This window comes from Impatiens glandulifera, chromosome 3 (assembly GCF_907164915.1).
Source record: "Impatiens glandulifera chromosome 3, dImpGla2.1, whole genome shotgun sequence".
In the NCBI taxonomy this organism is placed as follows: domain Eukaryota; kingdom Viridiplantae; phylum Streptophyta; class Magnoliopsida; order Ericales; family Balsaminaceae; genus Impatiens; species Impatiens glandulifera.
In genome coordinates this window covers 52,842-64,979 of record NC_061864.1, presented here as the reverse complement: position 1 = coordinate 64,979, position 12,138 = coordinate 52,842, and the positions used below count along the sequence as shown (strand labels likewise).

The following is a 12,138-nucleotide window of genomic DNA, read 5'->3' as shown; positions in this document are numbered from 1 at the left end:
ACCTGAAAATCCTGGAAAATAATTTTTTCTATCAAATCAGAACGGGTTCATATAAAGAAAAAAAATCAAAATGAGAATGTGCAGTATTCATCAACCTCTTCAATTCACCCTCTTTTCATTGCAAGAGTAATGAGAAGATGAAGAACAAGGGGAAGAGGAAGACAATCTGTTGATACAACAGGTTGATGTAGAAATAAAAACCCCGATTGGGATAATTAGGATTTGATACAGTTTATAATCTTTGTTTGTAATCTCTATTTGTATGTTTAATAGCTACTAATCAATTTCTTTAGTGTCGTTTGATTGATACTAATCATTTTCTTTAGGGTCGTTTAATTGTCATCCTTTAATCATAACTTATATTTGCTTAACTTTGATATATAACCCTCCCACTTTTGGAATTTTAATAAAATGGTTTTAACCGTTTTTCAAAAATAAAATAAGACACTCCTACTTATATTATTCTTCGTAATTTTGGTAAAAACAATGTACATTCCTATCGATATCCAGAATTAGACAAGGATATCAATGTATATTACTAGAACAACTTTGATGATTCTGTTTTCACATGACATCCGGTTACGTCTCGCAACAGAGACAATTCTGTAAAAAAATTATAAAAGTGTCACCAATCAAAAAATCAAATAAGGCCATTTTTAAAACTTATCTTGTTAAATTTCCCTTTGTAGGGTGACATGATCATGGGTAATGGTGAGTTTTCACATTTGTACTAGTAAAAAAAAATAAAATAAAAAAAAAATAAGCACAATATATAACTAATCTTTCTAAATTATCATAAAAATCAAAGTCAACTATTGGAGGGAGGGGAGAGTAATTAAATTAATTAAGAAATGATCTGGATTATGAGTTGCACCACTCACTAGCAATAATGAATTAATTAATAATAATAAGATTTGTTATTGGTTGCCCTTCTTCCAGGAATACCCGCCGTCCTATACTATTATTATACCAGTAGTAGTCCGGTTGTTATTGCCCGACCACCACACACCCTTTTCTTTTCTGCCGTGATCACCACCGTCGCAGCTTTCTCTCTTTTCCTTTTTCTTATCCTTATGTTCATCCTTTCTCTTCAATTATACATACATACTTAACTCTTCAACATGAAGGCGGGCCCAATCCACAAGCATCGACCGGAGGTACCGCTTCTGCTCTCTCTCGAGCTTAATTTTGATTTCTATTGTGGACTTTATTATCTTTCATTTACGACGTGAGAGGAATTTCAGAGAACAACTTGGGCTGACATATGCTTCGGTTGCACCTGCCTACAACTCTTATGCCCTAAACTTGTCGTCCGCAAATGGCTCAACATCAGCGACATGGAATCCGATTACAGTGCCGACACTGACGACGAATCCGATTCCGCAATCGAAGGTTAGTTGCTTGTCCAATGCACGCACGCACGTATTCACTGAATTTTCCTAGTATAGCAGCTTTCAATAATTTATTTGGGTATTAGACCTTCATTTCACCTTGCAGATTCTTCTGATTGGCAAAGCAAATCAAGACTTAACAACAGTGGAAATGGTGATGGAGCTGATATTCATCCTACTGGTAATAACCATATTGTTTATTGCCACTTCTTTACCTTAATAGATCATTTGATTATTCAGGGTAAAACAGAGAACTTGCAGGGTTTCAACTGGATCTTACTGTTTTTCATGTTCTATGGAGACAAGATTCTACGGGTTTAAGAATTAAAAAAGATTATATATGAAATCAATCATCTCTCATGGAATTCAATGTTAAAACTGTTTGATGATTTCAATTTCAAAATAAGATGGACAGACAACATCACAACCTTTCAACGCCTTTTTTCTGTTCATTACTCCTAATTTTGAATGTCATTTAGCAGATAATGGCCCTCTTATTTTTAACTCCTCTGACTAGTCATAAAAAATCATAATCTTTTAACAAAAAAAATGTAGCACTACTCTATATTTAGGTGCATTATCTCTGTTATTTTTTTATCGAATGTTAAATTATATAAGCATCCATGTTTCAGTTGTTAATGTTTTGGCCTCAGATGCTTTTCCAAGATTAAGAAGAAGGAATTCAGAGACACACAGAGCACAGTTTATGAAAACAAAGGAAACCAAGTAAGCCTATACCATAAACTTTTTCTCTTCACATGGAATCAATGGCTAAAGCTTGATAAAAAAACAATGCATTATTCAGATAGTTACTCCTCTATCCTTCCCTCCTTTACTGTATATTAGAGTATGCATTGCCACATGGAATTTAGGAGGGAAGCCCCCCCCTGATGATCTGGATATTGAAGGTTGGTTAGATACTACTGAACCAGCTGATATGTATGTCATTGGGTAAGTGTTCAATTTTATTTTTGCTGGACTATTTTGCTGTGAAGTATGTTTTGGATAATCATCTTAGATGAAACCTATATCTTTGGAGATTAAACTGTTGAGTGGGTATGTGTAGACAATTTGAACCCTTCCACTTTTGATAATTTTCAAGATAATGTGTTTGTCTATCTCCACATGTTTTGTCCTGTCATGATGTTCTCAATTTCTAGTTGCACTAATTGCATATTTATTGTCACATAATAACATGAATTATTGGTCAGTGTTTAACTCTAGTTCAACTATCAATTTGTGAGTCGGCCTTCACTTATCCCTAGTGCTAGACCGCTAGTGACCTCAGTTCATATTCAACACTGCTTTGAGATAACCGATGTTTCTTACTTCTCCATGTAAGTATGTAACTGGATCTCCCTAAATATAGGAGCAATATTGAGAAGTTGATCTTCTGCCTAGTATGTTGCTTGCGTGTATGCATCAATGTAAATCTTAGACCCCTTAGCTTCAAGATCTAACTCACTTATGTTTGTACCTATACTTGATCAAAAACTTAGGAAATCTGGAAAATCATGCACATGGTGACTGTTTGAGACCATAAAAGGGTCGCAGTTTATGTACCTTGTCTTTAGTAAGAGAATTCATTTTCAGGGGTACTTCTATATACACTCTTCTTCAAGCTAGCTGTAGACTTTTGTTTAGAAGATTACTTTTTTTTATATCTTTGGAGTTTAAACTATAATGAGAGAAGACAAACAACCACAAGAAGTAAATGTCTAAGGAAAGACAAAAGTGTGCTTTGGAATAGGCCTATATTTAAAAAACATTTTTTACCCTTGGAAAGGCAAATGTGTGCTATGGAATAAACCTACCTTAGAAAAACATTTTGTACATTTAGTTGATGTAGTGATCAATCACGGTTTGCAACATTAAACAATAGGTCTTATCAGTGTTGATGGGAAATGGTTTTTTTTACATTAAATATCAATTGAGCTTCGAGTCTGATACAAGGGATTGTTAGGGTTAGGAAACCTAACCCCATAGCTTAATCAGATGTCGGCAATTATTTTTCAGTTTAGTATAATAAATAATTATTAATAAGGTAGTTAGCCAAAAATATAGGTTATTTATTTGAATAGAAAAAAAATAATTATTAATAAGGTAGTTAGACAAAAAAATGTAGGATAGTTATTTGAATAGGAAACAAATAATTATTAATAAGACAGTTAGACAAAAAGAAAATAATTATTTGTCTGGGAAATTAATTATTTCATATGACCGGTATATAAGGAGGATAATTAAGGATAATTAGATCTGCAGAATAATTGACTGCGAAATTGGATTGTGACAATATATAAAAAAGAGAATCGTATCCAGAAGATAATAAGACATTATTCGATAAATCTTTCAAGGTTAACTTCTCTCTATATCTCATTCCTTCTCCCCCATTGTATTCACCATAGTCGTTAGGGTTCTATCTCCCCTTTATCAATTCAATTGTTCTTCTATCTTCTCTTCGTTCTAAATTTTAGTTCTCTTATTCATTTAATTTCAAAATATATACCTAATTCTAGTTCGAGTTATATCAGTCTTTCGGTTTTCTTTGCCTTTTCTGTTTGATATTGAAAATTCTTTTGTGTCCCATTAGTTCCTTTCCATTCTTTTGGAGGGATTCGTAAACGACTTTTCTCCATTCTGGGTACTTAAGTGCTATAAGTTTTCCGTAAACAACTTTTCTCCATTTTTGAAGAACAAATTTTCGTCTAAGGGCGATAAATTGGTTATCACTAAGAACTTTCTCGCTACCATCTCCACCTACATGATGTCACTCTTTCCATCCCTGTCCTAGTGACTAATAGAATAAAATCTATTATGACAAACTTTCTTTGGGGTCATTCGAAGGCTCTCACCTAGTAAGATGGGACTGTGAAGTTGTCCATCACTGAAGGCGAACTTGAAATTAAAGATCTCTCTTCAACACTTTCCTCCTTTGCAAATGGTGGTGGAGGAGGTTCACCAATGAAAGTGACAGTCTTTGGAAGAACGTTATGATTTCCACGTACGACCTTCGCGATTACGAGTGGATGCCCACTCAGGAGAGCATACAAGGGAAGAAGTCTGTGGGGACTGGGGACGCATTATCAAATCGTGAGACTCTCTATCCCTTTTTATCCTTTTGATGGGTAACAGTAAAAAATTGACTTTTGGAACGACCCTTGTCCCAACTGAAGTTTCTTTTAGAGAACTTTTTGAGCTCTCCAACAACAAAAAAGAAAAACTAGAGTGGCGGACTACTTCGTACTCATCTCTGGAAATCATGATTGGAATATCCCTTTTCAACGCAGACTTTTCACGAAGAAGAGGGAAGACTTTTTAGACTTATGACTCACTTGCACATTTTTGCATCCATTTAGAGACGGATGACAAGTTTATTCTGAAGGGATCTCCTGATTTCAAGGCTGACACTATCTATTATGCAACTCTTCTAGGGGCCAACTCGTTTTCCTTGGAAAGATGTGTGGAAAACTAGAACCCCTTCTAGAATATCTTACTTTGCTTGGGAAGCAATTCATCGGGGTCCACATTACTTTTAAGCTTCCAAAAAAGGTATGCACATGGCGAGAATATCTTAATATGTGTTGTATTTGTGAGAGGAGTAAGGAAATCACTCGATCACATCCTTCTCCACTGCGTTCTTGCAAGAGACATGTGAGCCCTCTTGCAGAACTTGCTCAACATTCAATGAGATGTGACTCCCAAAGTTTCTGACTTTTGAGAGAAATGGATTAGCTAGAGCAAGAGCAATAATATTGCGGACGCCTTAAAGTCCATCCTCCTCATCTGGTGGTGGACGATCTGGAAAGAAAGGAATAGAAGAACCTTCTAAGAGAGGAGTTTTGACACCGAAAGAGTTAAAGGGTTTATGCTCTATACGTTTGCCTCTATTCGAAAGATGAGTTTTTGTACGGTTTGAGTTTTTTTTACCTTATCGTCATCTAGCTCCTAATTTTGTCTTTCACTTTGTTTTGTTTTCTGGTTTATTTTTTCCCTCTCTCATTTGTAACCATTAGGGATGGCAATGGGGCGGTTCGGTTCGGGGAATGACAATACCATTTCCGCCCTGAATTTACCCACCCTGCCCCGATCCCCGCCCCGATTCCCAACTTGGTTTTTAAATATAAATCATCCCCGCCCCGATCGGGGACGGGTTTCCCCGTGGTGCACCGAAACCGAATAACAAAGATTGTGAAAGAAGAAGACGAAAATAGAAGAAATCCTACCTGAAGAGAAAAGATGTGATACCATATTGTTTATATTAATTAGTAAGAAACATTAAAATAATATACAAAATAGTATTAGCAAAGAATTCAACTAACCTTCAACCTGAAAACTTTGTCAAGATTAAGAGAGAATCATGTATGTAGAAAAAAGAAGATGTAACTAGAGAGAGAGAAAATATAATGAGGGAGATTAAAAGTTAAAGTAAGAGATAATTTAAGATAGCGTGTGAATGTGTAAAAGTAAGGAAGATAAAAGTTTTTCAATGAAAAAGAGAAATTTAATGATGACATTAAATAATGATTTCATTAAGTAATATATTTTCTTTAAATAAATATAATTATATATTATCGGTTCGGTTTGGGGATCGGTTCGGTGCATGTAAATACTATCCCCGTCCCGAACCCCGGTCAACATATTTTGGGTTTTCTCCGATCCGCGCCCCGATCCTCAGTCAAAGTGGGGAAAAACCATATCAATCGATTCGGTTCGACTCGGTTTCAGCGGTGCAGTTTCAAATTACCATCCCTAGTAACCATTTAACGCTTCTTGAACTCTTCTTTTATATGAAAGTTGACGTTTTTTAAGAAAAAAGTGCTAAATACACATTTTTCTGAATAAATGTATCAACGAATGTAATGAAAGCCTATATGCATGAGAGAGTGAGTTACCGTTCACAAAACTACCAATAAGATGATTGGTTATTGTTAGAATATAGAGATATTGTATTAATGATATATAAAATTGTATATTTTATGTCTAATTTATAAACATTATATTATTTTTTTGAAAAATGTCAACTTTTATTAAAATAGCGCAATATGCGTTCGAACGTTACAAAGGGGTTCGAACGTTACAAAGGAGAAGAGAAAAGACAAAACAATAAATAAGAAAACAACGTAAAAAAAATTAAATGTCAATAGGATCGAAAATTTCTCATTTATAGACATTATATTATTCATATTAAGGAAAATAGATATAATGATGATATTATCACAGTGTTTAATATTCTTAATAATATTGTAATATATTTTACAAATAATTATTATATAAATATATATTTTTTTTAAAAGGTTAATTTTTATTAAAAAGAGTGCATGCATTCAAATGTTACATATTATAGATCTTATGCATGAATCATTTTTTAATATATATATATATATATATATATATGGATAATATTATTCAGAAATTCAGATATTTAAGGAACATTGAGTGTAATAAAAAAAAGACCGACAACAAACAACATATTGAGTGTAAACAAAATTACACCAATTTCAAAAAGATTGAGAGATAATTCAACAAAAAAATATATATATTAACAAATGTAGATATTTAAGAGAGAAAATTATAGAGAATTTGTATTATTTGTACATAATAAGTATAGTTTAAATAATGAAAATTACATTTACAGGAAATGAAATGATTTAAACAATGAATCAATTAAAATCATATGAATTTTGACAACCAACAGGAAATCTTCAATCAATTAGTCTAATTGATTTGTTACTAATAACATTACATTCTCGGATTAGTCAATTAATCTAATTGATTTGCTATCGATAACATTTCATTCTCAGAATGTTTTGACTTTCCATATTTCCTTTCAAAAAGATAGGGAGATAATTCTACAATTAATATCATAATTTTTATCCTCAATCATGAGAAAATTCAACTTATTTTTTAGACTCACTTGAGTCAATTTGAGTGAGATTAGAATTGGAGTTGAGGTCATGATAGTGCTCATTGGGTTCCAGAATCTCACACTCCTTGTTGAAATGTTTTTGTTGAAATGTTTTCTCCTTAGGTAGGTTGTTCATTCGAAATGGGAGGCTCTAAGGTAGGATTGTGTGTGAGTTTATAGGAGTCTGTGTGTGGCAGAGAGAGTAATGGTTCTAAGAACTCTAAGTATTGAGTACAATCCCAGAATTGAGATTCATCATGATGCTTGTCTTCAATGTCAGATTTTGGATAGTAAGGTTTATGTTCAAACAAAGTGACATAGGAAGTGATATCCATTAAGTTATAGACCTTTTTTTTTTTATTGAGGAGTCACACTTGTAGGTTGTAGCCTCTTTGTTCAGGTGAATATACATTCTATGGATTGAGGGTCTAATTTAGTTCAAATTGGAGAATGGTCGTGAACAAAAACATAACATCCAAATATTCTTGTGGGAATGTACGTGGAGATGAATTTGGTATTCTGAAGGGTATGAAATGGGTGTTGAAAATTTAGGATTCTCAAAGGAATATATCTTGATCAAATATTTCGTTGTTCAGACTGTCTTACCCATTGATATTAGACATGTGACTGGTAAACATAAGTGTTCTAGAAACCTTAAGGAGATGGCGACCTTTCTCTCAGCTACTATATTTTGTTGAGGAGTATTTATACAAGAGTTAGGATGCATAAGGCCATGATGTGATAAGTATGACTCAAAGTGGGATTTGAACTCTTGGATGATTCTACAAGTTCTTGTCATCTTCTAATCCATTCTGGTTTCCTAGGATGATTTTCTGTGATGATAGGTTCTAGACTTCTAGTCCATTCTGGTTTCCCTACAATGATTGCCTGGGATGATTCTACAAGTTCTTGTTATCTTCTAGTCCACTCTTGCCTCCTCATGATTGTTAATATGAATTATTGATTATTCTCCAATTTGTGTGTCATTGTTTGAAGTTCATATTCTTGTATCCTTCTCTATACGTCATTTCCTAACATGTTGAGTAGGTTATTTATTATGTCGTAAAGAATAAATTCACGTTAGAATGTCTAATGAAGCTTTTCGTATGAACAGATTTCAGGAGATTGTGCCACTAAATGCTGGGAACATTTTTGGGACTGAAGATACACGTCCATTGCCCAAGTGGGAAAACATCATTCGTGAGACTCTCAACAGAACACGACCTATGAAACCGTTCAAATCTTACAGTGACCCCCCTTCTCCATCTAGATTTAAGCGATACGACGAGGTTGAAGATGAAATCATGATTGAAGTGAGGAGCCATGTTGAGGATGATATTTTCCCTTTACACGAAGAATCTAATGACTGCAATGAAGAAGACAGCGTAATGATTACTTCTGAAAATGGGTGTACCGATCCTGAAGCTTCAGTCTCTTGTGATGCTGTAAATACGGATATTAGAGTGCCGAATTTAGAGAGGAAATATTCTTCTTCAAAGAAGCTCAGTGGATTGAATTGCCTAACTGATGATTGTAAGCAAAATCTAGGACTATTGTGTCATCCAATTAACCAAATAAAAAAGTCCCCTACTGGGACAGAAAGGGTTGATTTAGTCTGGCCAGAGCCCCCACTTGATCTGCTGGTTCGTCATGTTTTGCAAAGACCAAACTCTTTCAAGTCTATCAAAGCATTTAAATCTTTCAGGTCTTCCAAATCTTTTGGCACAAATAATCCTTTGCAATCAGATGCAGCTTTACTCACAAAACTTGACCTGGAAACCCTCATGTATAGGAAAAGAAGGTCTTCGTTTGTAAGGATACTCAGCAAGCAAATGGTTGGAGTTTTCCTTACTATATGGGTTCACAGAAGTTTGCGTAAGCATATTCGGAATGTTAAGGTGTCTACTGTTGGTGTTGGTGTTATGGGCTACATAGGTAACAAGGTTTGTCGCTCGTTCACATCTTTACCTGAATAGGAGTTATGACCGTGTTAATCTTGCTGTGTTCTGCGACAATGTGCTATAGTTTTTCTCTTCCTTCTCATTTCATGCTTTTCTTGATCTAGTTTCTTACATTACAGGAATACTCTGTAGCTTAGACATTTTATAAGAGATTGTCCACATATCCTAAAATTGAACTGATAACATCATAGATTGCAGGTAGCATCTGATCTGAAGCCGTTAGTAATGTAATAGGCTTATTAGATTGGCAGGCCTTAACCTTTATTTTCTTTTGACTCTATGTATTTTGAGAGACTTGTTAGTTTGTGATAAGCAAGAACATTTCATTCTAGTCTAGAAGTTCTATGAAGTGTCACCTATGTCCATTATTTTCTCCCTCCCTCCCTTATTTTTCTCTTAATTTATTTTCTTTTGTCCTTGTAAGAATAGTCCTAATAATATGGGCCTTGCTTCTTTTTTTCTACTGCTGAATGTGACTTCTGTCTCAACTAGAATATATATACTACTCCTGAGAAGAAAATGGTTATTACATCACTGGTAACCTAACATACCTTTTTTTTATTTTTTCATCAGTCTGTAGAGAAAAGTAATCTCTTAGTAGGTGTGTTTAATTATGTACCTTGATTTATCTACATGACAAGTTATTTTTTCATCTTTCTGAAGTAACATAAGAAATAAAATATTATCTTGTAGTAAATGTAAATTCTTCCGCATTCCAGGGATCAATATCTGTTAGCATGTCTATATACCAGACATTCTTCTGCTTCATATGCACCCACCTAACTTCAGGTGAGAGAGATATAGATGCTGTAAAAAGAAATGCTGATGTGCTTGAAATACATCGGAGGAGTCAATTTCATTCAATCTCAAGTGTTGGTTTTCCCAAAAGCATCCATGAGCATGAGTGAGTACAAACATTAACCATACATTTAATCTTTCAAAATTCTTTAGTATCTCCATATATTCATACATCACATAATGAATAAGTTATTATTTGCCGATGCTTCTTCTCAAGCATATTCATACCGTAGAGACAATGGGTTGTCTTAAAGCTCCCTGTCTATTTCATTATAATTATTCAGGCAGTGGGAAATGCGTTTTATTCTTTATGTATGAGACTTTATGTTTGGATATGTACATGAATGAAATGCTGTGTCTGTTTATAAGCTATTTCAAGGCATAAGAGTCAAATGATAATTCCATACATTGAAACAAATCTATCTTTTAAAAGAAATAGAGAAGGTAAGGTAGACTCCTGAAATACATATAGAGAAGTAAAAAATATCAAGGTTCACTCTCTTCTGTGGTATACAACTGAAAAATAAAGATTTGGTTCATCAGTATATTTCAAATTCTGAATTATGTATTTTATCGAAAGTCGTGAACTCCATTGGCGTCAACACCATTGCAGGAGAATTATCTGGTTCGGTGATCTAAATTACCGCATCAACCTGCCATATGAACGTACAAGAGAATTAATTTCAAAGGAGGACTGGTCCAAGTTAGCTGAAAGTGACGAGGTGGGTTTGCACTATGCTTATATTTGAAATATCATGTTTCATGATAGCACTGTCATCTTTTCCACTATGCTTGTAATTAAATGTGTTACCTAGAATATAGCATGAGAACATTTTTGAGCTGTGAAAATATTCTGATGTGTTGAAGTAAAGAATAAATAAAAACTAATATCTTATGGCTACAAAGGCAGGATATTTTTCAAACACTAATTACTGAAGACATATTTTGTGTGTGTGTGGGGCAGCTGACAAAAGAGCTGAAGGGGGGTGGTGTATTTGATGGGTGGTCAGAAGGAACCGTGGATTTTCCTCCTACATATAAGTATGAGTTTAACTCAGATAAGTACTATGGCGAGGACCCAAACAATGGGAGGAGAACACCAGCATGGTGCGGGCTTGTTAATTTGCTTGAACTCATCCGAGTAGTTTCATATATTTGAAATTTTATTTTTTTTGTATATCTTGTAATTATCATATTGATTGATCTGATCTCTCTCCATGTGTTTTTATCAGGTGCGATCGCATTCTTTCATATGGGAGTGGAATAAAACTATTAAGCTATAGAAGGACTGAACATACACTATCTGATCATCGACCTGTGACTGCATCTTTTATGGTAGATGTTGAAGCATGTTGTCCTAGAAAGCTTCAACGAGCCCTCACAATAACTGATGCTGAAATGGAAGATCAAGGAATGTAACAGAAGTGGAGACGTTGCTTCTAGTTAGTTAAACCAGTCACATAAACAATATTAATGTGATGAAAGGTCAGTTCCCTCCAATGTGCATAAAAATCTACGTACTTCGTTAGAGTTCTAATTAATCTAAAGAAGGGTGAGGTGCAGGGTTACTAAGGATTTAATAATTATGCAAAAGTGTAATTTATTTATTTTTTCTTCCTTTATTTAGTTTAGGAAGTTTGCACGATTCCCACGTTCATTAGTCTCATTTCAATTTAAGACGTTTTTAATGAGAATCGAATACGAGAACTTTTGGTCTATTAGAGAAGACTCTTGACATTTGAGACTTTAAGTAATAGAATGTGAACTAAGATCTAGCTGTTAGTTGAATGATTAGAGTATTGTTAAACTGAATCTTCCACTACCACCACCACCATATTTCTCTAATTGTCAAATTGATTAAATTGTTTGTTTACTTACCCTGAATTTTTGGTTTCAGGTTTTTGAAATTTAATATGCTTTGGAATGAGAGGTATTAAATTTCACAATTAGGTTCTCACTTTATAATAATTTGACATTGGACTTTGTAAATGTTTTTTTTTTCTTATGGGTCATTGGTGGGTTGGGTTTATATCAATTAATTATTATTTATTTATTTTTTTTTGTATGTTATGTTTTTGTTATT

The 12,138-nt window shown here is 34.0% G+C and overlaps 1 protein-coding gene across 3 annotated transcripts; it reads left to right on the top strand.

Annotated features, from left to right (window-relative positions):
• The first annotated feature begins 974 nt into the window (after window positions 1-974).
• LOC124931691 (type IV inositol polyphosphate 5-phosphatase 3-like) lies at window positions 975-12,138 on the top strand. 3 transcript variants are annotated; one of them, XM_047472218.1, is made up of 12 exons: window positions 975-1,157; window positions 1,245-1,392; window positions 1,498-1,572; window positions 2,045-2,117; window positions 2,238-2,342; window positions 8,411-9,001; window positions 9,089-9,239; window positions 9,977-10,161; window positions 10,669-10,777; window positions 11,020-11,162; window positions 11,288-11,540; window positions 11,953-12,138. In XM_047472218.1, the coding sequence occupies exons 1-11, from the start codon at window positions 1,122-1,124 to the stop codon at window positions 11,472-11,474; spliced, it is 1,803 nt and encodes a 600-aa protein (XP_047328174.1). In that variant the 5' UTR covers window positions 975-1,121; the 3' UTR covers window positions 11,475-11,540; window positions 11,953-12,138. The 3 variants fall into 3 exon arrangements, with proteins under 3 accessions (XP_047328174.1, XP_047328172.1, XP_047328173.1); XM_047472216.1 differs by having other exon boundaries at window positions 8,411-9,239; XM_047472217.1 differs by lacking the exon at window positions 11,953-12,138 and having other exon boundaries at window positions 8,411-9,239; window positions 11,288-11,586.

What these genes read in the sequence shown, in the direction of transcription:
- LOC124931691 (XM_047472216.1), top strand. Translation starts at nt 1,122, where the DNA reads ATGAAGGCGGGCCCAATCCACAAGCATCGACCGGAG. An exon ending in ATGAAAACAAAGGAAACCAA is followed by an intron (nt 2,118 to 2,237) that starts GTAAGCCTATAC and finishes ACTGTATATTAG; the next exon opens with AGTATGCATTGCCACATGGA. An exon ending in AGTTAGCTGAAAGTGACGAG is followed by an intron (nt 10,778 to 11,019) that starts GTGGGTTTGCAC and finishes TGTGTGGGGCAG; the next exon opens with CTGACAAAAGAGCTGAAGGG.